Source organism: Solea senegalensis, linkage group LG16 (assembly GCF_019176455.1).
Source record: "Solea senegalensis isolate Sse05_10M linkage group LG16, IFAPA_SoseM_1, whole genome shotgun sequence".
NCBI classification, from domain to species: domain Eukaryota; kingdom Metazoa; phylum Chordata; class Actinopteri; order Pleuronectiformes; family Soleidae; genus Solea; species Solea senegalensis.
In genome coordinates, this window is record NC_058036.1 from 19,237,382 (window position 1) to 19,264,406 (window position 27,025).

A 27,025-nucleotide genomic window follows, 5' to 3' on the forward strand; every position below is an offset into this window, starting at 1 on the left:
CATTCTTCACATTGCAGCATGTGCAGATGCTGTCACGCACTGGATTACTGCATATATTTCTTTTTTTTTTACACTTGATAGTGACTTACTGCTTGCGAGAAGGTCCAGGATCGTACGTGTGGCTGATTATACCTGTGGAAAACACAGCAGAGACAATGCAAGTCAACAGACGGCTACTTTAAAAGGGAACGGTAGCAGTGCTGTTACAGTAAACGTTGGCTTCAGACAATTCTGACACATGACTTACAACAGCTTATTCATAACCGTTCATTATCTTTATCTACGTTCCAATCCGTCTCACTTTGATTTGGCTGGAAACTAAATGGATCCCATGGCGACAGTAATGCTGTTGGCATTAAGTCACTGCTCTGATAATACATTTGGAAACCAGCCCCAGCAGCATGGGCAGACAAGAAGCTTGTTCCCAATGCTCAAAATACTCGATTCACCTCAGCTGGGGCCTCACCCTGCAATTTCAGGGTATGAAATTGTCTCTGGGTATTTTTTTTTTTTTCCTGCCTCTTGATTGCTGACATTTTTCTATGTTCTCCTCCTCCTGTCATCCATAAATCTTCACGTCATTGTCTGCTGGTCAAATTGCTAGTTTGCCGTTGTTGTGTTTTGCAACTCTGAAAATACGACACACACTTTTGCTCTTTATGCTTTGTCACAGTGGGGGGGGGGTTTAATCGATATGGCACTCGATTAAATTCACCGCCAGTCAAATTCCACTGCCGTCGTTACACCGTTACACGCCGCAGATGAGTCAACAGCTGCATCCACAGGATTCACCACAGCATCTCTTCCATGTACTCTAAACATGTTTTGATCAAGCGTGGAGAAAAGAAACAAAACAACACCGGATGTGATGCACGCGTGTGTGTGTGAGGCTCTGAGAATAGAATGGCCGGCATTGAGTCATCGATCACGGTGTTAACGTGGGGAGTCACACCTCCTCAGGTCGAATGGCAACCCTCATGTCGTCATATTTCACAGCGGAGGGGGGTGGAGTTATTTATAGTTGGTTTGGACGCGCAGAAGAATGAGGGTTTTGTCACGGTAGTGACATTTCTGGAGATTCTTGTGAATGTGAATCATCATGGGGGTGTGGGTGGCGAGAGGTGGTCACACATGAGAGGTAATAATAATAATAAAAAAATAATAATGACCATCACTGACTGCAAAATCTTTGTTTTAATTTGTCCACTCTGGAGTTTAATGGCAGAAAAGACTATGCATGTTTGTATAAGTGAGTAATCATATGGTTTTTGTAGCTTAAGAATAAGCCTTTTCTATCTTGTCAGCCAGCCAGAGTGTTTGTTTTGTATTTCCAAGCTTAAGCTAACTATGCAATGACTGGTATGCAGAGGCCACTGTACTAAATCAAGTCAGCAAATTTATAAGGAATCCTTAATCTTTATTTCTGTTTATTCTCAGGCTGCAGCACGGCAGGATTATTTAAATGTAACGTTGCCACAGTTTCAAAGATTCTCAATCTAAAATGTTTTATTCATGGCCTGGGAGGGACTTAGACATAACTCATCACGTGTCACTCATTAGCTCAGCTGGTAACGAGTTATGCTTTAAAACCAGAATCTCAACACACCTGTTATAAATAAACTCATTCTGTCTATTTTGTTTTTATGTTATCTGACTCCAGATGTGAATTTCTTCACTCCTGTGGCTTAAAATTGGTGTAATTACTCAAAATATTTCTTTTTATATTCATTTTATCTTCTTTATGTGCGTCATACCTGATTTTAATGTATGTGTATTGCGTGTTGCCCCTCCCTTTGATTTATTCTTTGTGGGTTTTTGTTGTAAATATCGTCTTGACCTCTCCCGTTGTGTCTTTTGCATATGTTTTTCTGTAATCAGTGATTAAAGACATCGCTGCAAACTGGTCTGTTTCTTGGCTGACAACACACACAAAACAGTCCTTTACACACGGACAATAACTCCATTGTTTTGACCTCACAGCTGTCACCATGTGTTTGTGTCTTCATAAAAGTGGCCCACCCACTGCCGCTGACCCTGCACTCTGTGACAGTAAAGATTCCACAGCTTACTGTCACTCCCTGCATGAGCAGTAGACCCACCCTGCTCTTACACCTCTCTGGTGACCTATAGAGTTTATATATGTGTGTGTGTGTGTGTGTGTGGGAGGGAGGAGGAAGAGCAACTCACCGATTGAGGAAGTCACTGCTGGAGTACCAGTCAGGCCCCTGTGATACATAAAGAAAACACATGTTGCACATGGAGCTGCTCTGGTTTTATTTTCTCGACGACCACTATTACGATGTTTGTGATTCATTAACAACAAATGATTCCACATGCACAGTCAGTCCACCCAGACCAATAATTCATTCCTGTGCAAGACATTTTGGACGTGCAGGCACACACCATGTTAGCGGTTAGCAAGCTTAGCAGTGGGCTGAGCAGAGTGCAGGTGGTATTTTAGCAGACCACAGGTTTTTCAGAAAGTGCAAATTAGTGAGGACCGCAGGCGACTAGAGCTTGGCAAGCTTGGGCAGAGCAAGACACGAGGAAGAAGAAGAAAAAGAGGAGGAGGAGAGATAAGAAAAGTGGCCCATCTCAAATCAGTAAAGTCATGCACAAAGACACACAGGGGGAGAGGAGGTGAGAGTGGCGGCGGGTCTTCCTTAACGGCCGTCAGATCTTCAGCTCTGTGATGAACGGTGTCGATCCTTCCCCAGGCAAACGCTTGCAATCGATGGAAATGGCAAAAGCTTTCAGGCGCAGTAATCCTACACCTGACTTTTAAATGTTTTAATAAGACAACATATGTGCAGGAATAAGGTTTCTTTGACCATATGGTGCCCACAGCTGGGATTTTGAGGTTTATCAAAGAAGGGACGAGCGGTTACCTAAACGTCAACGGCTGAGACGCATCGGACACGTGTCCCGATACGAGCTCTCTGGTTTCAGTGCAGGCTTAAAAACAGAAGCGTGAGGAGTTCACCTTTAAAAAGGTCAAAGCAGGTTAGCGAGCGCCGCCGCCTGCTGTGAGCGCAACATGCTACATCAACAAAAACTCCACACCCAATGGAGAAAGAAAGACAATACAAAATATCAGAGAAATAACTGACATTTTTAATAAACGCTATTCAAATTTTACAAAAGGCAAAACAAAAACAAAAAAAAAAACCCAACAACAGACACTTCTTCTCCGAACTGTCTTAAATAATAATAATAATAATAATAATAATACTGTCATTTTGTCTCTTGTGATATGAGGTCTTTCCATAGCATTAGCTAACAGGAGGCCATTTAACCTGTGTTAACCCTAAATGATTGGTTTTAAAAACACTGGCTTTTAGAAGACTTAGTCATTACAGTCAACCAGCTGCATGTACAGGCCCCTTCAGCCAGAGTTTTGTGAACATAGTGCATAGCTTTAAACCAGCACAAATATTTGCTAATGACAAAAAAAAAATCCCCTTCACCAAACCAAAGCAGCATTGTCAGATAAAGGGACTTTTAAAATCTTTTTTTTTGTTTTGAAAAATGCATAGCTTACAGGAGGCAACCATTGGCAGAAGGTAATGTAACTGTTCACAATAGAAGAAAATGTAATAACACTTTGTTTTAATCCTTATAACTTACTTGTGCAGATATAATCAAAATCAAACAAAGTAGATGACGTGATATGTGAGTGTTCTGAGATTTTTTAAATAATGGTACCAGAGAGCATTTCAACCCAAATATCACTTATATCACTTATGTACAAGGAGTCCAGGAGTGTTCTAAACCTGAACAGAGTGTGTCCTCTTGAGGCAGAGATGGGGTTCTGGGCTGTGTTAAAGGGGTGATGACGCAATGTAGTGAGTGCTACAAAAGCAAGTTTGGTTGAGGAGGAGTAGTAGTTGACAGTAGTGGTAGTGACACCAGGGAAATATGGAGGTCAGGGGGAGACAGGAGTGTGAGAAAGCCCGAAGCTGCCGAAAAAAAACACGGCCCGGACGTTAAAAAACATCAAAGGCACAAGACAGGAACAGGAAGCCCCGGACAGGAAGCGCATCATCAGTGAGTCAATAGCTTAAGCCGCGTGATCCAACTGACCAGTAGTGAGCGCTCTGCGGTGGCGCGCTTGGAGACCGGCGGCGCCGCGGGGGCCTTCTTCGTGTCCTCCGGGTAGGGGATGGTGGCGCTGTTGTGGAGGTCTGAGTTGGAGTAGTAGCGGCTGCCGCGGATGTGGTCCACGCGGATGAGGTGGCGCTCGCCGCCTGTGGGCCGGTAGGGCGACGACACCGAGGGGACCTCCTCCACGATGGTGGGGATCCTCTCGTTGCTCAGGTATCTGTAGAGGAGGTCGTCACCTGAAGCAACGGAGACAACGAGCAGGTGAGTCGACAGGACATAAACGTCCACAAACATCTGCGTGTCCAGAGGTCACACATGCCACGCCCTTGCATCTATAAATGCAAGGGACGTCCGTCTGTCTGACTCTGACATTGTTTGGATGAGAAATACAAGAGAAATCCGTAAAAACAGGTTCGACACTCGTTATTTTCAATGTGAGAACATGTGACAGACAAGCACACAAATGAGAACATTGTCTCAAACTCTGACCTGGAGCTGACGACAGTACACCTGCTTTTGTTTCATCTCGTTTGGATTAGTAATTCGACTCTTTTTACGTGTTTGAACACGGGCTCCTTAAATCGTCTGCAGGTCGTTCAGGTGCGCGAAAGTGGGATCACATTACCCCAATTTTATCTGCTTTACAATGGCTTCCAGTCAAAATCCTAAAATTTTAGACTTTGACTTTCATGGACAAACTCTTTTAACCCCTTACTCCTCAGGACGATCACTCAAAAGCGTTTGTTTAAATTGGAATAACAAAAGGTTTAAAAGGACTATTGTACATACCTTTCCTTCCCTGTGCCCAAGGCTTGGCGTAGGGATCGACCACTCCAACACAAGTATCCACGGGCATTGACAGGGGCCGCGGCTTACCTAGAGGCACAGAGCAGCATCATTAATATTTATTTTAGTGGTAGAACATCCACAGGATCCCCTGCTGACAGTGTACTGACCACGTGAAGGCCTGTGCTCTCTCATCCTGGGCTGGATGACGTTGGCCTCGATGGGACAGCCAACTCTGAGCTTGTCGTAGTCTGCGACGGTGCAGCGTCTCCTGCTCTCCTGGTCCAGATAGGAGTTTGGTGACTCGGAGCCCTTTGGTCTTTTGCTGATGCTGGAGAGGGATTCTGTTCTCAACTCTCTGCGGGGGATGAACAAACCAAACTCAGTCATTTGTCACGGCACAACATGCCAATCCACAGGGTTTAATTAGGAGCCAGAACACCCATAATTAGGATCATTTGAGATCAAGTGATGTCACAATAGCAGCCTTGGAATTATATAAAATGTGACAAGGCTGCACATGTTTGTTTTTTTTTGAGCACATTCTGTCTTTCTCCCGGAGACGAAGAGGAAGCAGCGATTGCTGCGGTGGAAGTGGTCAGAACAGAGTGGGCTGACGACAAGCGGAACAGAAAGTACAGTAGGAGAGAGATGTGAGACCATAATAGGCCCAGGACACAGTCATTATTCACCAGCCTCAAATGCTGGGGTGATGAAGTGTGGCAAGAGTCGTCTGAGTGGGCTCTGAGTGGGATTGCTTACTGTGGTGTGGAGGTTGGGCTTCCACCCTTGTTTTTACAGCTTATATTTAATGCCTTAACTTAAGGCATTCGCTGATGAATGAATGAAACTTGATAATCTAGATTTGGGAGATGAAACACGAGAGCTCACCTTGGGGTGTATGGCATCGGCGGGGGAGGGGGGATGTACAAGTCCACGATAGCTGGCTTCTCTTTTTTGGTCGACCCGTTAGCCGAGCCGTACGGAGACTGAGCTCTGATCAGCGAGGAGTTGTTCTGGGGAAAATACAGCACAGTTCATCACGTTAAAACTTCACGCAACATTTAAGAATCGGCGATTGAAAACCTCACTTCCGTTTATGTTTGTTTGTTTGTTTTTCACATTCAGGACCTCGTCTGAATTTTCCTTTTTTTTTTTTTAAATATGGCTTTTAAATGGGTGGAGTTTACTAGATGTGGTGAGACATGTAAGTGCTTGTGCGTCTCCTCGGGTATAAACCTTCTTGTTTGAGGTATGGAAAGATTGTAAGTGAGGTCCAAAATAGGCTGCGAGACGTGCACTTAAAACTGTATTCATTGACCACAGTTATGTCTCCAAACACTTAACAACACTGTGGCCTTGACTTTGATTCCCCCGCCGTTCTCATCAGACCTAAAGAAGACATGTGATTGTACAGCGACACGTACTGAACATCCGATCTGGGATCTCGTGAATCATTATTCTTCAAATAGCTCGTATGTGCACAAATTATATAATATTACAAAGCCAGTGCCAGTGTGAGTGATTCATCTCTGTTTTGCCTTCTGCATCCTTATTTTCAGAGAGAACTGAGATGGCCAACGCTGATACCTCTCAGCGCTTGTTTAAACAAGATGCTGGTGGACATGTTGACATTGTTGAGAGGCTCTTTTGTTGTTCGGAGAAACTCAATTCTTATCTGATACACGCTCATCTTTCCTTTCTCGGGCTATGAAACAAAATAAACGGCCTCATACGACGAGACATTGTCAGAGTTTGGCTTACAACGGGCTCCATTGTCTGTCATGGTCGAAAGCTGATTCTAATGTGTTCACATTGAGGAAGAGGAGCAAATTGGATTAGAGTCACGATATTTACCAGCTGCTCTCGACTCTTTTTTACAAACAATACCCACTTAAGCCGGTTTCCTCTTCATCAAACGTCCAAATATCTTCTTTTGTTGGCAACATCTCCACCGTTTGTTTGTTTGTATAATAACCCGGACTAACACTATAAGCCGGCACAGCTTTATCTCCTCAGCTGAATGACATCACCCCTCTAACGCTGCAGCGTTTTCAGGGTGGCTCTGTGACACTTGCCTCAACTTGTTGTTTCAGGAACCAACTCCCTAAAAATCTGATAATTGTTTGACAATGACAAAGGCTTCTGCTGATGTTTCGAATGTGTACTCGTGTGTGTGTGTGTGTGTACCTGAGGCACCGGAGGTTTCCAGCGCATGTTTTTGAGTGGGGCGGGGGTGAAACCTGTCGTGCCTGTGGGCCTCTTCTTAAGGAGGAGCACCACGCCTTTGGGGTCCTCCCTCAGCTTAATGACCAGGTTTTTCAGCTGCCAGCCCACCTGATGAACAAGAAGAGGACACACAGACACAAGCCGAGTCAGTTTCAATCAAATTCTTTTTAATAATAATCCAAAAAAGAAGGAAAATAAATAAAGTTCTCACCACTGTCTGCTGGTTAACCTGGATCACCTCATCCCCTGCGTGTATCTTCCTGCTCAGGTCTGCAGGCGACTAAACAACAAACACACACTTCAAATCCTGACAGACAACATTTACAGCCAGCACAATTGTTCTGTCCAACGAAAAACCATGGTGTAAATGACTTTGTTTGCTTTGCATTTCCACTCCACAAGCAAAATAATCTGATTTAAGCGGACAACTCAACAAGTTCCACTCCGACGAATATCAATTCAATTCGTCCTCATGTCACACAGATGTCACACGAGATCAACCGGTGATTAATGCCGATGATTCAGGTCCTGAATCACAATCAACAACCGGATATGCGTGAAGATCCAACCGTGGCAGTGATGCTGCAGCATGAGTCACAGACCGGTTGTCTCAGTGTCGGGAAACAGGTAGGGACTTCTTTTTTTTGTGGTCGCTGCTTGTGATGGTATAGTAAGTAAAGGAACGAGTCCCTTTATAGATGAGTAATACTTAACTTCCCCCCAGTTACTCATTTACACCCCCAGCATTATTTGTGGAAGACGGAGGAGGATGAGAATGCTTTTTTTTCAACCCGTTTATCAGATACGATGCCAAAAAATATGAGTTATGATCATAGAAATTAGATAAAAAGACGCAGTTCTGATACAATCAAGTTGCTTTCGGACATAAAATGAAGAATGTTTTCTGGACATTTAGTGCCAGGTTTATCCGAGTGAGCCCACATGAGAATAGAATGTGCATCATAACATGTGTTTTTATTGTGAAGTATACATAATTTTATATCAAAACAAGCACATTTTACTTTGAAATCCTGTCTAATATCATCATGAATATCTTATATCGCAAACTCGCTACTGAACAGTTGTTTTTCTCTAGACCAGCCCCCTCTTGACCAGACTAGATGCTCATTAGCCCCCAGGTCATTTGAGTTTGACACCTCTGATTTAAAGCATATACATAAATAAACTGTGAACATATCAGTTATTATAAATTTAAGATGGGCACCATCCCCTTGCCTGGATTATCTGGATCTGCCATTTAATCCCACATATGACAAATGATGAAATATGGAAAATGTCTTAACCTGATCAAAATGGCTTCAGATTGTGTTTGTTTTTGCTATAATAAAATAAATTCCAGCACAGATAGAGGCTGAGTATATTATTGTTGTGTGTCTGCATATTGATAAACTTACATGTTCCGTGGTTCCTGTGATGACATGTAATCCATCGTAAGTAGACTTGATGTACATGCCCTAAAAAAGCAAAAACAAGACAACTTCACTTTTTTGTTGGTAAAATCACAATATTCTCAGATTTAGACTACTTAGAGTACTGGAGGGGCCATGCTTTGACAGGGATTCCTGAAGAAGCAGACACTCAGATTAGGACTAGGGGGTAAAAGGTTGTGCCTTACCAAACCCTCTCCTGGTTTGATATTGGTCAGCTGGACTTCGTCCAAACAGGCCGACTGGCTCATCAGGGGATCAGAGGTGGTTCTCACAGTCTGATCACAGATGCTGTTCAGAATCTTAGACTGTGGCGGAACAGACAAAAACGAAACACTCTCATGAGGAAAACAAGAAGCACAAGACTCGCTTTGATCATAACTGGTGTGTGAAATCCTCTGACGACGCTTCTAATGAGCTGCACACGCACAGGTTAGAACAAGTCAGGTCACACCGCTTCGCCCGAATATCGTAACATAAAGCTCTCATCCCTCATCAGTTTGTTGTCGTGTTTGCTGACTGAGTGTGTTAGTTCATGTTTAGAGCTGGTTTAAAGGGCTAAAGGGCACCATTAGTGCACTCGTGCACACATAATAAAGCACTAAAATCAGTCCTGTGCACACCGCCTTGCTTGTTCTAGAACAAAAACTCTCATTTGTCACCATCAGACGGATCGTCACGGTGGCACAGGTTTTGTTTTCCCTCGACTTTTAGAACATTTTATGTGGATGAACTCAGAAACTGGAGCAAAACAGGATGCAGCAAAAAAAAAAGGAGGAGCAATTCATCGTTACAATGGCGACTAAACTCAGATTAGACGATCAGATTTAAATTTGGGAACACATATTCACCATTAATTAGTTGCTTATTAGCAGCATGCAAATTAGTAATAAATTGGCTCTTAATTAGTCATTATTAAGTACTTATTAATGCCTTATTCTGCATGGCCTTATCATATAACCAGTAAGCCATTAACTAAGAGTTTACCCTCAATAATCTCAGAAGCTCAGAATAATCTCGGACGTTGTTATATATGAGTTACGATCTCAGTATGCTTTGCTTAGTACAGACTTTATAAGGTGGTAATATCACAAGAAAAGGAAGAGGAGGCAACTTTAGATTAGGGAACATGTGTTGGTTAATAAGTGTTCAACTACTAGTGAGTTAGAAGTGATCCAGATGCCACTTAAGTATGGGGAACATATTCTAAGTAACAAAGACTTCATTTAGAGTTATTTGGACACTATTAACAATCAGTAATAATTTATATACAACAATGTCCTTACTGACTTCTAATAATCAATAATTCTGAGGTCATTGAGGGAAAACTCTTAGTTAACGGCTTACGGGTTGTATAATGAGGCCATGCAGTATAAGTTCATTAATAGGTACTTAATAATGACTAATTAAGAGCCAATATGTTACTAATAAGCAACTAAACAATGATGAATATGTGTTCCCTAATCTATCAGACCACATCAGCCAGACGTCTGGACACTTGTAAGGCTTCTCAGACATGGCCTTGGTCGTCATTCATAGGATAAAAGGACTGATTTTTCAGGGGTGACGGCTTATAATTGTGCTCCTAGTGTGTAGTGTGATCTCGGCATTAAAGAGAGAGAGAGAAACAAAGTGCTAAAGGAAGCCCAGTGTCCACCGAAGAAGTCTGGAGAGTGTCAGAAACAGGAAAGAGTGACTGATGGCCTCCTCTGCTGGCAGTCCTATAAACCTGTGTGCTCTATTCACATAGAAAACTGCTCTAGCTGCGTGTCTCACACTCATGACATTAACCTATACAAGACACCACTACATAAGAAATCCAAAGTCTCTGTCACGTTTATATTTGGCAAACAAAGAGAGATTATACAGTGTACTTACAACTTCCAGGATCTTCTCCTCCATCTCGTAAACACTGCAGTCCTGTCGCACATAAGAAAGTGATGACAGATTAGACCAGAGAGCAGCAAACAACAGGGAGGAAAGTTGTTCAATGGCTACACAGAGAGGAAAAAAAAAAGTATAGGGGTCGGGTAAATACGATGCAATCAGGACTCCGGATATAGAACTGAGGAAAATGGAGAAGAGCCACAAATACACAGCTTTTACTTTTAAATCACCCCTTTGCCTACATTCTGGGGGGATGCTATAATTGCATAGTGTGGTTCAGTAAAATATACCGGAGCTTAAATACCATATGAAGCGTCATAATGGTGGGAAACATGGAATAAAAAGGCCGTAGATAAAGCACAGTAGCTGTGGTCTAGCTGAATCACAAAGACGGGACGTTCAGACACAGCTGAGGCAACAACTGTGTTGATGTTGGTGGTTAAAAGGGGCTGGGGGGGGGGCAGTCTACGGTAGGTGTGTTGTTATTTGGGATGGGAAAAGCCCAAGGGAAGCCAATCCATCAAAACACAGGTGAAATGCTTCTGTCAAAACTCTCATTTCTGCAGGGCCCTCACCAGCCACAAGCCTTTGTGACACTAAATAAAGGGAACACTGGTGTCGCGGCCCTCACATCACATTGTCAGGGGCGTGCATGTGCATGTGCCTGTGCCGTCTGCACAAAGCCCGCTCTGTTGCTCTTTGTGAATCCACCGAGCGGACATCAACTGCGACGTCGAGCAAGTTCTTCCATGTTTCCGCAGCTTGCACATTCCTCCGCCGGACTGAAATGGAGCGTCTCTTTGTTTATCCTGCTGTCGGCGGAGTTTGTATGTAATGACACGATTTGCATGAACGTCTGAGGCCATGAGCGATGACTTCCCATAAAAGGCTTCTTCTGTCTCGTCCATGTTTGAGAACTTAATTGAAGGACAAAGCTCTTTTAATACAAATTTAACTTTTCCATATTTGCTTTTACTTAAACGCAGGAAATGTTTTTTTTTATTCAACATCATTTGTAACGCTCTCTCGCAGTGTTTCCATACAATAATATGTTTTCTACAGTCAGCCAAAAACACACGGTGGTTTCAGGGTGAATTAGGTTTTGTGAGCATCGACAGGCGACTACATATTTCAGTGTTGGATGACTTGACTGAGCCCACGGCAGAGAGCTAAAAATACACATTTCAATGCACTGCCATTTATACAAGGTTTCTCTTTTGTTGAAGCGTCGTTTCGTCAAATCATGTGAAAAAAAATAATATCACAGATCTAATCCTTCAGAGATCTGCTTTGTGATGTGGAAAAATAATAATCCCGTATCTTCTACGACGACTGGAGCCAGATCACAACTAAGCACCGAGACAGGTTGAGGGGACAATTCCCTGGGTGTACTGATCCGGCACGTTATGAACTGGATCTCACAGCCAGTGTGGATCAGATGACTGTGTGTGTGTGTGTGTGTGTGTGTGTGTGTGTGTGTGTGTGTGTGCTGCTCCAAGAGCCTTTGATCTTCCACCAGGGTGGATTTACATGGTTGAGCAATGAAGTAGCACAGTGCCTTTTAACCTAGAGAAGAATATGTGCATATACCTGGTCCTCGAACACCCCTGTTTGACCTACTCTATCAATAAATGATGCAAATATTATCATTATACTGCCACGTTTGGCCTCAATAACGGAATCTCTGTCAGTATTTTTTCCCCCTTCACAATAAAAGGAGAAAAACAAACACGTCCAAAAATTCTGGAACACACAAACGCCACGAGGAGATCACTGAAATATGTATTCTTTGAAAGAGACTGACCTCAATACAGACGGGATTTGCGATGTGCCTGGAGTTCTGTTGCGGCGTCACATTGTGTGTAGACACAGGCTTCATTCATGCAGAACACATAAATTGTGCGATCTAAATAAGCCCTGATTTTTGTCTGAAGTTCATGAACGAGTCGAGTGAACCCTGTGCTCCCCCCGCCCCCTTTATTAAATGAATCGCCGTGGTGATACAGTCCCCTCTGCAGCCTACTATATTAACCAGTAGCTCATGTGCTTGCCTGCTTCTTATTAAAAAACAAAGAAGGGGGTCCGACTGGTTTCATTAAAAAGGGTCAAATATCTTGTAACTTTCTGTGAAAGTTCAAATGCTTTAATGGCAGCTTTGGTTAGATTTTACGAGTTGATTTAAAACTAATGGCGGGGGGGGGCATACACACACACACACACACACACACACCAAACCTCCATATCTTCTCCAGCTGCAGGAGGAAAACCAATCACTCCAGCTATACAAGACTCTTTCAGCACCTCACGATTGTTTATTCTCCGCCATAACCTCCCTATCTCACATGGCAGTGTGGGAAATGTATACCCCACACCCGGCTGGATGACCATGACCGAGACGCCCATAGTAAATCACCAGAGGTGGTGAAATCCCAGACTCTAGCGGGGGAAACAGGCACTCTGGGAAAGGAATTTATTTTGATGTAATAAGCCTCCACAAAATGACACCTGTGGTCTGACCGGCCACTTTCACCGGCGGTGCTTACGACAAAGCCTCGAGACGGTGAGACGAAAACTCTACATACTGAATTGTGAAAGGGAAAGCCGCTCTCCAGCTGCCTTTAAAAAAAAAAAGAAAAAGAAAGATCTAATGGTTGAGTAAAAACTGACGAAAGAAATACCAACTCAGCCGTGATGCAACGCTGGAGCAACTGTCTGCAGGAGACTTTGAAAACACTGCATCGTGGATGTTTGCTGATGCTCCGTTTGAACTGTTTTAGCGATCTATCTGGCCGTCAGATGGACCACCTCCTCACTGCGGCGCTAAAACCTACACGCAGGAAGTGCTCCTCAGACAGTTTGGTCTCCCACTGCGAGCATCTTGGAGGAGAGGCAAGAACAGAAACCACATGGCTATGGAGGGAGAAGAAGAACGGCAGCCTGGGGAATGTTGGCAGCCACTGTTAAAAGAACACCAGTGGGGTTTTTTTTGTTTTTTTTTATGAAAATGGAGACACAAAAGCGACGTTAACCATTAAGTGCCCCAGCACTGAGGGGGTTCTTCCTTATTAAAAAGCACGGGGGAGGAAAATAACCCAAGAAAAACAACAGCATGTGCAATAATGTGCTCAGACTTCTGGCTTCAGGTTTACGCCGTGCTGCCAGACCACATTTCCCATAACTCTCTTCTCCTACACTTTATCCTGCGTGTCTCTGCCCCCGGGCTCAGTGGTGGAAAAAGCTGTTTTTGTGTGTGTGTGTGTGTGTGTGTGTGTCCCCGGGGCTGTCTACATGTGTGCTGTTGAACTAACGAGCGTGCAGACCTGTTGAACTGTGGTGGTGAGCTCCAGGCACAGCTGAATGATCTTGTTCTTGGTGGCTGTGAAGTCACTGATCCCTGTAAGAGGCGTCCTGCGTGCGGACAGAAGAGGGGGAAAGAGAGAACATTAGGATCCGGTGATGGACTGCGGTGGAGCCGTGTTGAACTTTGTTTCACTGCACAATTTCAGTATCTATGTATTAAAAAAACAGTTTGATATTAATCACATCCTTTACTCATAAAACGGAGAAACTGGATATATATATATATATATATATAAAAATAATGGTGCAGTAACGTGGAGTCAGCGATAACACTGAGCTTCACAGCAGATGCAGTGAACCTCTCTCTGATGACTGTGTGTGGGTGACTAGCCACAGACAGACTTGGTTGTAATTCAAGAATGTCACCATTCTGGTGCACCCCCCCCTTTTTTTCCTCTCTCCCCCCCGACTCCATATAAAAACACACATACTCTAAAATAGCTCCCCCTAAACCAACATATCAACATGTGCCTCTGCGCATTAGATTAAAACTGAGTAAATGTTGAGCAGAGCGGCGGGGGCCGATGTGGGAAGGGCAGGGGGGGGGCGACTAAATGTTGCATGGAGACCATAACTTGTTTCTTACTTGGTGAAGCAAAGGACAGATGCACACATATGTAAGTGCTCAGGTGGATCGATTTAAAACTACTGCACAGACACAATTTTTCCAGACAGAGAGAGTTTTCCGATCACAACAACAGGAGTCGTGCGTGTCAAACACGTTCACATTTTCCTGGAATGATCTGGCAAAAAGGGGGCGGTGCCTGGGTCCGGCATGCAGGAGGCAGGAAAGTTGCTGCACCTGCTGTGAATTTCCTGGAGAGTTTCCTTTGCTGTATTCTCATAGTCAAGGATTCAAGCTATAAAATCATAGTGAATGCATGGGATGTAATCATACCTCATGTTTTGCTTAATAAGCCTGTGTGTAGCACATTAGCACCTCATATTAACTTTTTAACACTGACTAAGTACTAAAATGAGAGAGTTAATAAAAAAATATGAATATTTAATATATAATTTCTCTATAAAACCATGTAAAATGTGAATTCATGTTTTTAAAAAGGCAGTATCGGCTGAAAGAAAAAACATATAAGAATAACTGCCATTACGTTTTGGTAAATAATATGATTTATTTATTTTCAGGTCAGAGAGGTAGGTGTAAAGATTTTTAAACAAATATCATTCAATTAATAAAAATGATAATTATTCATGTATAATGTGTTTTAGAACAGGTCATCAGAAGAGCAGACGGGATACAGACATCATATCCAAACAAAGAAGGATTAATTCCACCCCCTCCACACACATTACTGACAACAGTGATGAAAAGACAGGTACAGGCACAGTCTAATTACCTGTCGAGCCAAGCCAGGAGGCTCTTCGCGGCTCCGATGAGCTCCACCACCGAGGTGAGGAAGTCGTTGGGTGGCTTGCGCGAGGTGCTGCCGTCGTACGCCGGGCTTTTTCTTCTGTCACACGTGGCCATGTGCAGAGTGTTGGTGGCAGCTCTCATCCTCACCACCAGATTCTTTAAGTTGTCCGTCTCCACTCCATAGTTCTGAAAAAGAAACGAAGGTAAACAGTTTAAAACGGACACGTCGCTCTAATCAAACTTAAAAAACACACAAACAGCCGCATTTTTACTGTCTAAATCTGGGAGGTAACCGTTTTTGTCCCTAAGGACAAAAGCGTGTTTTTTCCTGTGTAATGAATGGCTGTAATTTTTTTCCTTTGACAGACGTGATTTAAATGCACTTGACTCTACGAGAGTGCAACAGGCATGAACATTCCTCCTCACTCTATGGATTTGTACAAGGGTGCACATGTGCCATCACCTGACTCCTATCAAGCAGAGCAAAGTTTGCATTCTTGAGGCCGGGTTGTTTCCTGCTTCTGCATTCCTGCACTTTATAGGTTATTCATATGCAAAGGGCAGCACAAGCTCCCGCTCTCTCTCTCTCTAGGTAAAGTGCAGCCCAGCTGTCGCAGTACTGAGTACTGAGCTATTACAAGATACACACAGTAAAGTCGTGTCTGCGACTGCACATGGCCACATCAGATTGGCCGTATCTTGAAATGAGAAGGGTCCCAAGGCACGGCAGTGAGGTTCCAGTAGAAGATGCTCCCAACTAATGCACGGTTAAAAGATCTGGAGTCTGGAGTCACAGTTGACATCCGTACCCTTATTTAGTCTAAAAACCTTGTTCTTGAAAGGTTTTGGGAACAAATGGCTGTGCATATCTAGATTAAGATTCCCACTCATCATTTTTAGGCTTTAGTTCCTTAATTGCTCCTGGCCTCTCCCCCCATTTTTCCCCCACCTCTCCCCTGCCCCCCATTTTTCCCTTTCACTCCAACCGGCCGAGGCTTATAGGGCACCTCTCCGAGCCTGGTTCTGCCAGAGATTTCTTGCAGGGAGGGAAAGGAGTTTGTTTCCTCTCCACTGATGCTCGCCAAGTGCTTGCTCGTTGTTTTGGCTTCTTTCTTTTCTCTGCCATACCTCGCATAGTTACTTATACTTTGAAAACATGCACATCAAGGCCAATTTTTTTAAAAGTCATACATTACTTTGACCGGTTATAATGTTGTCGCAGAGCTGAATGAATTATTTAACAGTTTTAAAACTGATGTTCTGCTTTAAGGTAAGCAGAAAAGGGGTGGCCTTGCACTTTTGAGGTTACTTGGTTGCTTCACGTGTGATGTAATGTTACAGTAGCTTGGCAAAAAAAACAAAGTAAATCTGCGACTGTTTATAGTGTGTATGTTTATGTTACTGCCTCGCTCCAACGTGCGCCCAAAAACATACAAATCACTTCACTGCAGCTGCCAAGGAATCAGTGAATGAGTCAAACGGTAGCCGTAGGCTGCAGTCTTGCCCCTGCCCCACGTTCACATCAACACCATAAAAAAGAATCAAACATGATCAGAGGATAAACGGAAAAAGATGAGAGGGGAAGTCATTTGATGGTTTTGGTTTCTCATCCAGCCGTTAGCTCACACTGCGCACTGGTAGCATTTTTCCCCAAATCAAACGTCTCCACTGGCTTTTTCATTAACAGGCTAATCACACAGTCACGGCAGCTCTGACGGGCCCACAGATGTCCAGCGAGCCTTTGTCCCACACTGCCAGCTGAAGAGAGACCCACGCCTGAGTCAAATCTGTGGTTGCAATAAAATAAGCCAAATTTACATGCCTTTTAATAGACGCGAGTTAATCTAGAATCAAGATGACAAGAGGCTTTTTAGAGAGCCCATGGACTGATATAAGTGTCTGCAGGGGAAATGGATACTGGTTACCACAACACAGCACTCTCTGCCCCTGCCACAGGCTCTCATGGATCTGACTGGACAGAGAGAGTGTGTGCATCTGCTAAAAAAGCACCATGTAAAGACGATTCTACCCCTAGGCAATAGTAAAGTACATTTACAGATCTGACATAATGCTGTGTGTTCACATGCATGTTGTACTATCATGAGTGCGCCCACTGGGGTCTGAGAGCAAATAAGGAAGTGTTGGGTTTCAACACTGACTCTGCAGAAGGCATCAAAGCCTCCCAGTAAAATTAATTGAAATGTTCTTTCTTTGTCCCAGGACAGCAGTTTGGTCTTGAAAGCTGTTGAGTCAAAGAGAAGCAGGAGTATAAATTTCTCCTAAAGTGCTGTGGGGATGTAAGTGAAGCCACCGATCATGATGATTTAGGTTGAGATCTGCAAACAGGACGTTAACGTTTCCGTGAAGGTGAAATCTTTATTTCATGCACACTTGTGTTTAAATATTGAAATGATATTTAAGTCAAGGGCAAAAACAGATGTACATGTACCGTGTCAGCAGGAACTAAAGGTAAATAGGGACAAAAGTAGTGGGGGTCGGGGCAGATAGTGCAAGTGGAGTGGGAGGTTTTCTTTGTCCTGGCAGTAGCAGTGACCTTGCCACAGTTAAAGCTAATTGAATCGGGGGCCTCAACTTCCTCTCAAGGGGTCTGAGGAAGGCTGAGTCCTCGCTCTTAATATGGCGGCTCCAAAACGGACAAAAAAAACATTTTACCACACAGCTTCAATCAGAGGTGAAAGGTCGCCGAGAGTCCAACATTCCTAAAAGCTTCAAGAAAATGCAATGAACCTGATAGGCATCTTATTAAATTGCACAATACTACAAAATACAAAAACACACATTACAGTATGTATGACAAAGCAGCAGCAGCAGCAGCAGCAAATATTTGAATAAAGAGAATAGAATTCACATGCAGGGATTTTCTTAAAATAACATCACAAGACAAAATGTAACATGAGATATAAAGGTTTGCGGGGTGAACACAAATCTGGGCCTGATTACTTGGATGGTAAAAGAGGTTACGGCCCACATGATGTACATTATGGTATATATTCAATATAAAGAAGACACCCAAGTGCTTCCAGGTGTCCGTTTTGGAACAGGTAAGGAGGTTAGATAGAGGACGTGTGTGTTATTACAGTCGATCAAATCTGCGGGTGCTTCGTTAAACATCCGAGCAAACCCATTTAAATGGCCGCAAATTAATGAAATCTTTACAATTAGTGGTATCAAAAATTGTGGGTCTTTAGGTGGACAAAAGTTTCTCCGGGGTAAAAATACCCGTGCCCCTCAAGGATTAATGTAAAGCAGCTTAAGCGAGCATTGAAGAGAGAGAAACGCTGACACCGCGTCCACAATCTGGGACGTTTATGGCACAGGATGTGATAAAACTCCAAATCGATCCCATCTGCTTGAAAACCTGGTTCCCTGTCAGCTGAAGCATGGACGGTTTTCATTGCTCTTTTCACGCTCACCAGTTGAACGCAGAGAGAGAGAGAGAGAGAGAGAGAGAGAGAGAGAGAGTGTTGGCAGCGCTGCGATGACGGACAGATCATTTGTCGGTTTGCTCCTAGAGAGACTAATGAGAGCGGAACTTTGTGAGGAGAAGGCACGAAACTGACCATCATTTCACTAAAGAGGACGGAGGCTAAAGAATAAATACATCTTTAAAAATAAATGTGTTTCATGTGTAAGGAGTAGGACTGACCAATTAATCAAATTTTTATCTAAATAGCTTACAGCTTACTGCAATTTTCAAGGGAACGCAATATTTATTCAAGCCAAAATGTGTCAAAATATCATTTTAGATGAATTATTATTACACGTCTTGTTCTACCGACTGAAGAGAACACATAGCTGCACAAATATCACACCTTAATCCTTTTAAATATGTTTTTTTTAATGAAAATTAGTAGAGCTGAAAAGATTAATCGATTACTTAATTAATCGACAACTATTTTGATCATCGAATAATCGGTTTGAAGCTTTTTTCATGATTAAAACAAGATTTCCGATTGTTTAAGCTTCTTAAATGTGAATATTTTCATCATTTCTTTGCTCTGGATAACAACAAAATCATTAAAAGTCAATCATTTTGGTTTGTGGACAAACAAGACATTTGAGAACATCATCATTTCCAAGTTTGATGAACATGATCAACATTTTTTTAAGGTTGTCTGATATTTTGAACACCAAACGATTAATCAAGAAAATAATAGACAGATTAATCGATTATGAAAATAATCATTAGTTGCAGCTCTAAAAATGAGAATAATGATGTAAAAAATGACCATTCCCTCTGATATCGCGAATCATATTGCAATCGCATTTCCTGTTGTCAAAAATAAGCGCCATTAGATATTTATTCAGAGTCGTTATATTCACAAAGGAAGAGTTGTAATCTAATCTAATCTAAACAGCTCAAACTGTCACTGATCACTGCATAATCGCTGATCGCTCCTCTTCTAGAGGTATAGTAGGCTACAGTTCAGCTCGACGTGGTGTGTAAGACGATAGCTCCATCAGCTACGTAAACAGTGCGCGTCACAGTGTAGCCTCTCAGTAATCTCTACTGCACGCCGACATTATACGTTACAACAGAAGCACAAATGGCTTTGAATCCTCTCCATCGTAATAAGCCAGATTTTTAATAACGCCACATTTTGCGCTTCTCCCATTCCACTCCGTTTGTTGAGGAACGGAATGTTGACAGTGAGTGATGAATCTCCTGTCAATCATTTAACAGGATGCAGTGTGTCTCCACCACTGTGCTGCTACGTAACCCCAAAAGAGGGACAATAAGTAATGGCTGTGGGTATCAAACCCACCCAAACTACACCGCTTAGTAGAAACGGTGCTTAAATGACACTCCTTTCTCCCCAATGTCCTCAGGCAGCTCCGTGTGTCATGGAGCCTCCACACCCTGCTGTGAGCTGTGTGTGGAAAGATGAGCCCTTATATGCATCACTACGTCTTTTAGCTGCCGAACCAGAAAGTTGACAGAGAGAGAGAGAGGGAGAGAGGGGGGAGGGCAGGGAGGATGTAAAGCGCCTGTAAAGACATTCCAAAAACAGCCACATGGACTCCACTGACCAGAGCACAGAGCAGATCGACCGCCTCAAGCACCAGCTCCTGGTGTCCGATCCTGGCCACGCCGAGCTCCTCCAGGTCTTGGTGCGTGATCTTCAGTAGCTGCTCCCCGCTGATCTTCTCCCGCTCAAAGTTGCTGACGTACTGCTGCAGGCTGTCGTCCAAACCTGGATATGCAAAGAGGGGGAAGACAAAGTGAGAGGAAATCCAGTAGACAAATGTTTAACATTCGCATTTCTGAAAGAAAGCTCCCATTTCAAACATAAACACGGCGCTAACTTCAGCTCAATTACTGTATCTGTCACTCTAATTAGCTTGTGGCCCCAATATTGTGTGAGTGAGTGTGTAGACACAGTGGAGATAAGGAACAGGTGGGTCCTATCTTTGCTCCTAGCTAGATCAACAGACTATAAACAGAGTAACGGTTGAGACTTCTAAGACTGTTAGACTGGTTAAACAATGGAGGGCTATATTTGTATTTGTGTGTGTGTGTGTGTGTGTGTCAGAGGCGTCTACTTGTTACCGCTTGAAGCTGCAGTAACAAACGTGTCGGGAAAGTTGTGTTAACTCCAACTGCTTTGGAGCGTATATATTTAGTAATACACTAGAGCAGGGGTCGGGAACCTTTTTGACTCAGAGAGCCATGAAAGCAAAATATTTGCAAATTTATTTCAGTGAGAGCCATATAATATATTTTAAGACTGAATTTAACTAAATGTGAGTATAATAAGCCTCTGAATTTATTCTTTTAAATAATGTTGTTATAATACTCTTCACGCAGTGTGTCACCAGCAGCATATCTTGCAATCACACTGAACTGCAACAAATGACTTACGTCTGTTGACTCATCCAAAGCCAGGGAATAGAACGGTGCTGCATTTATGTCATTCACTTGCGTTTCCTCCACTTCCAAAATCGATGGATGGATTAAAACAAGTGATAATATTTTATGTTTTATCTGAAAAGCCGAAATCTGCGAGCCAGATGCAATCATCAAAAGAGCCACACCTGGCTCCCGAGCCATAGGTTCCCTACCCCTGCACTAGAGCAACTCCTCTTCTGATCCTATAGAATGAGTTATGTACAACACACACACCGCATTAAACAAGCTCACAAACGCGCAGGCTGTGTGTGAGTGTGTGTCCCCCTGACCACTCGCTAGTCCATTCAACCCAGTGTCCAGACAACAGTGCGAATAACGAGCCTTTGTGTGTGTGTTTATGTGTGCGTCGTGCTGCGGGTGCACAAGTTAGTGCCATCATTCTCCCAGTCAAAGAGTGCACAGAGAAGGGGCAGCTGCAGGGACATGGCCCTGTGCCCTGCACTGCTGAAAAACCTGTCAGCTGCACAACACACACACACAACAACAAATTAGAGCTCCACCAAGGCTGCTCAGTCTCCATATCAGGATCACCGACAAAATCTAATGAGAAAATGTTGTTCTTTGATTTCTTAAGGAATAAGAACCTAACTTAACTTAACAGCATCCATATAAAAGGCATTGTACGTTGGATATTTACTTGTCTGTGCATAGGTTTCAAAAAGAGGGAAAAAAAGGGAGACACTGTATGTGTGTGAGTCGAGTAAAACCGCTGACAAAACGAGTTTGCACGGCATGTGTAAACATGACTGACTCAACATGTTATTTACAAGTCACCTTCAATCCAAAACAGAATCAAACCCAAAATCAAATCAGAATCCAAAAGGCAGTTGGCTGCTGCCAATCCAACCTGAATCAAACTGTTTTAACTTACCTTAAATTGGCAAATTAGCTGAGTTTGAGGGGGTGTAACTTTACAAAAATGAACAAACTTTAAGTTATGGGTTAATTTAAGTCAGTAACAGTAATTACCTTTAATATTTCTGGGGTAAGAGGCTGTAGATTTGTAATTTTATTAAAAAATGTACTTTACTTTAAAAAATTCGACTACTTTAGCCTTTTACTTACAAAGGACTCCCTTTGAATCTATTAAAAAGCTCACATAATATGACAGCATTTTATGTGAGAGCTCCGCTCAATCTTAGCGGAAAATCCATCACGGCTCGTTAAACATTAGCTGCTACACAAGTCAAGTCCAGTTATGTTTGTTGGATTTTTCTCATTCCTTGGTATGCTAATTCACACGCTGGACTTCAGATAATTCTAAAGTTAACCACTGACTAGCCGGGCAGCCTGCAGATGAATTCACTGTGGATCGCAGGAAAGGGAACGAACGAGTGTTGGCCCAAACTCACACCACAACAACACAAAACACAAGCCAAATTCAAACACCGCGCAAGTCACTTAATGCAATTATAGATGAAAACAAAGACTTGGACCCCAGAAGGAACAGAGTCTCTGCATCCTGCTGTGTTAAAAAAAGCCATTTCCTGTGGAATGGTGCCACCACACTCAATAAAAACAGAAGAAGAAACTAGAAAGAGCACATTACAGCTTTTAATATAACACACAGAGCCTTGAAAACTGTGTGTTTCTCAGATTAGCTTGCTGTAAAACCGCACAACGTCAATATGGAAAAATAGCACTGGAAAGAAACAACATAGAGAGTGAGTGATTGAGTGAGTGGGGGGATCTTTGATGAATGAAGGGCCTTTCCTTTCCTGTGGGCTGCTTTCCAGCTCAGTCTTCATCTATCCCTCATCCAAGAAGTCAGGCCTCAGTGAGTTTAGAAATGTCAGGTCCAAACTGATCTGCATTGGCTTTGAAATGGAACAATTGCTAACTCCACCTATCCTGATGGCAGCGGTGACTGAGAAGAAGAGTAAATGTGTGGTGGTGTGTTGGAGACAGAAATGCTTTGACTTTGAGGGGCCCTCAGAGGAGTACACCACAGCAATGTGTCCCTGTGGACCACACCATCGACACCTTCTGTAAAAAAGAGGGGTGTCCCTACCACTGGGCTTATAAAACATTTATAGGGCCTTGATCAATGGCTTCTGGGGTGTGTGTATGTGTGTGTGAGACTATCAATTTTCATTAAGGGGAGAGAAAGTAATAAAAGAGATAGAGTGTCACATTATTGTGACTTCAGAAGGGGGGTGGGGGGGCAGGACTGTGTGAATGCTTTTCAAAAGCCTGCACAGGATGAAACACATTTGGAGGAGTTTAATGGCCTCTGTGAACCACTTGGCAAAATGTCCTCAAACCAGAGCAAGTGGGTGTGACTGAGACACACAGCACCGTGGTCACATGGGCTTTAAGATGGAAAAACCTTGGTTGAAGCCAGCCAACATTTTTCACACAAGAAATTAAAATTTACAGGAATAAGTTCAGATGTATCATAGATTGTACGCATTGAAAGGCTGAACAATCTTACAAATTGGATCCAGATCAGAGTTAAAATGCAGAAAATGAAACAGTGGAGTAAAAAAGACCCCCGCTCCTCCCACTATGAGAGATAATATCTGAATAATCAGCGTCGGTGATCAATAAATAAACAGTGCAGCAGGTGATGTATGGCACCTGCTGTTCACTGTGAGGTCTTTCCTACCACCCAGCGTCGCGCACTCAGCAAACAGTGATTATGTGTCAAACAGGTTAACAACACAACTGTGTGTAGTCATAGACGCAGCCATATTTCTGGACAGCTGGCAAAGCAAGCATGGATGTATGCTACAAGTGGAACTAGACCTTTAAGATGTGCAGCCTACATCACCAAACAACTATTCAATAAATCTGTTTAAAACCAGCACACAGGTTTGGACAGCGACGGCTTATAAAAGCTCAGTGTTCTGTCCTCTGCAGGTCAACAATGCCCTCAGTAGTGCCGTGCTCTCGGTAGTGCCAAATTTTCTTTCTCAGAGTTTTGATTACATTAGAAAAAGAGTGATCAGTCTTACACCTCTTACAAAAAGAGCGAGAGAGCTCCTTCTTCCTCTCTCTCCTCCCCCCCAGCTTTACTCCCCCGTGGGAGCTGTGGCAACCCTGCAACAAACACTCACACAAACATGGGCACAAACGTAAACAATATCCCCACTGGGGTGGCCAGTGGGAGAGCGGCTGGGTGTAGAATGGCAAAGCCACTGTAACTCCACTGTCTTTATTTGTCAGCCTGGCCTCTGAACCTGTGGGGAATGGTCAGGAATTTGACTCATTGTTCTCCGCCTGAGCTGCACCATTGTGGGAACTCACAGCACTTGGGCACAATGGTTCCTGGCTGGACCAGGCCGTGTTGTAATTAGAAAGAAAAAGCTCCTCTCGGCAACTGCTGAGCTATCCTCTAATAATGCATGACTTCACAGGACAACAACAAAGCCTGTACACACAGTCGGCCAAGCCCTTCCAATGGGAAAGGAGGATAGGAGTTTACACAATGCTGCTCTACATCTCCTCAATCAGCGTGTTGTGTTCCATGTACAGTAGAGTCTTACAGATTTCCATCGTCTTCTTCTTTAAAAGTGTCATTGTGAGTGAAAATGCTGTTGACCTGTGATAAACAACAATTTCAAATGTGCTGCTGCAAACATACACACAGACAGTGAGACGCCGAGTCGATGCAGAAAAAGAAACATGAAGTGCATTAAGATGCTGGTTTTAATGAACATCTTAATGTCCCCTATAAAATCTTTACTGCATTTCTAAACAAAAACATACCCCACTACACATAAATACATGAAAATCTCTTAAAATGTTAAGGTAACTATTTAACTGCAATGTCTCGTTGCAGTTATGCAGCATAAGTGTCTTCTCATTTCTCTGCCAAGCCAAAGTATGAGGCGGGATTTGAGTACACTGTGCACGGCTGCGTATATTTAGAGAAAAATGCTGAAATAAAATAATTACAACACCAAAACATTATCTACTTCTATGGTAAGCTCTAAGGCAAACAAAAAGAAACACTCTACGTGTATTGCAGTTCAAACAGTCTTTGCAATAATATATAGAATGCTAAATTCACTACTTGTTATTGAATCAGGATGTATGCAGATGACGCAGCATTTTACTGGACGGCGTAAGGATCACTTCTGTCGTACTCGTCTGCCCTGTGACCCCGTGTGTCCCACGTTTTAATCTTATCATTGCTTCCTCTGGCTAACAAAGAGTGTTTCAGTTCACATACCCTAATCTGAAACATGGACAGACTACAAAATGTCAATGACATGTCCCACGTGGGGGCTTCCTGAGTGAGAGAAAAAGCAGCTGAGGCCAGTCCTTCCACGGGCGGACAAAAGCAGCTCTGTCTCTTACAGAGTGATGGATGACGACTGATGAGAGAAACAGGGGTCAAAGTTTGCAGGGCTGCTGCGGTTGAAGCACACCGGCAACTAGGTTTCAGTTAATCCTCACCTACAGCAGCACACAACCTCAGGCACATTGTTTGGCGTCTCATGAAACTTGTGAATTTTTTAACGTATGAGCAGCGGACGCCTCAGTCTTACGCTGACTGACGAGAGGGTTAAGAGGTGATGTTTGATAGCGATGTGGGTCGGAGCCAGAGTCACATGTCGAGCTGAAACAATTAATCGATTACTAAATTAATCGACAACTATTTTGATAATCAACTAATCGGTTTGAAGCTTTTTTCATGATTAAAACAAGCTTTCCGATTGTTTAAGCTCGCTTAAATGTATGTAAATTTTAACTGTTAAATGAGTAGTTTCTTAATTTCTTTGTTCTGGATAACAAAGAAGTCATTAAAGGTTAATCATTTTGGTTTGTGGACAAAACAAGACATTTCAGAACAATGTCATCTCCACGTTTGACGAACACCGATCAACATTTTTTTAAGGTTTTCTGATATTTTATGGATTAATCAAGAAAATAATCGGCAGATTACTCGATTATGAAAATAATTGTTATTTGCAGCTCTCGTCACATGACTCTGATGATGCAGGGGTTGCAGCATTCACCTCTCAGGACAATGTAAACACACATCACTTTCCAATCAGTGTTCTGCCCGGTCACAGTACAGCTTGTTACCACAAACACAAACACACAACAAAGCCCTAAAAATGTCTCAATCTCCCCCCTCCTCCTTGTCTTCCCAGCCCTATGTCTACATCCCCACCCACCACAATCTTCCGTCTTTCCTGGCCCCTCCAATGCTCATATTGTTGTGGTTCCGCCTGTTGACAAGTGTCCAAAGATAGTCACAGTTTTTGTGTCTTGAAATCTCAGCACAGAGGCTGCAGGAATTCAGGAGTGGTCTTGAAGTTTCCGGTTCTATTCCCAATGAAACCAGAGAGTAAAAATGACATTCGCTCTGTGTGGGCCTGGGAGATGCTGCTGCTGCCGATGATGGGGTGTTGTGTAACTGACAGTGCCGCTCGTGTGTCAACAGGACATCTAAAACACTCACTCTGCTTCATTTGCTGAAGACAAAACTATAATTAAGGGGTTGTTGCAAAGAGACAGCGATGGAGGGAACGAGACAAGGAGAGGAAGAACAAAGGGCAGAGTCAGAAAAAGACAAGGAAAAACGAGAATGAAAAATTACCACTTTTTAAGAAGTGGCATCTAAACCTGGGTTCAAAGTCACAGCCACTAAGACACAAACAGGTTGAGGAAAAAAAAGCAGGGGAACTCTTTAGTGGTTTCATCCCATCACATGTATGGCACATAAGCAGGGTGGCCCTGCATGCTGATTACAGACCAATTTACCAACACCATAATAGCTGCCTATGGAAACCACAATAAAGATGAACTAGGTTTAGAGGAGGAAATAAGCCCCGCTCATTTAGTTTGCCATGGGAAGATTGAAGTAGACGCAGCAATCTCAAAACTTTGTCATCAGTTCTCATATCGTGTGGTATGACAATGCTTTATTTATGGCTTTTACAAAAAAAGACA

At 43.1% G+C, this 27,025-nt stretch overlaps 1 protein-coding gene across 1 annotated transcript in view; it reads right to left on the bottom strand.

Moving 5' to 3' along the window:
* Nucleotides 1-3,831: 3,831 nt before the first annotated feature.
* LOC122782750 (connector enhancer of kinase suppressor of ras 3-like) overlaps nt 3,832-27,025 on the bottom strand; it is a 30,776-nt gene continuing 7,582 nt past the window's right edge. Inside the window, exons 2-13 of the mRNA XM_044047252.1 lie at nt 20,239-20,402; nt 15,170-15,372; nt 13,775-13,862; nt 10,446-10,487; nt 8,756-8,875; nt 8,535-8,594; nt 7,331-7,399; nt 7,081-7,227; nt 5,782-5,906; nt 5,061-5,248; nt 4,894-4,980; nt 3,832-4,340 (exon numbers count right to left, since the gene is read on the bottom strand). Of these exons, the coding sequence (XP_043903187.1) occupies nt 4,045-4,340; nt 4,894-4,980; nt 5,061-5,248; nt 5,782-5,906; nt 7,081-7,227; nt 7,331-7,399; nt 8,535-8,594; nt 8,756-8,875; nt 10,446-10,487; nt 13,775-13,862; nt 15,170-15,372; nt 20,239-20,402 (1,589 nt within the window). The 3' untranslated portion in view covers nt 3,832-4,044. The remainder of the gene's footprint in view (nt 4,341-4,893; nt 4,981-5,060; nt 5,249-5,781; nt 5,907-7,080; nt 7,228-7,330; nt 7,400-8,534; nt 8,595-8,755; nt 8,876-10,445; nt 10,488-13,774; nt 13,863-15,169; nt 15,373-20,238; nt 20,403-27,025) is intronic.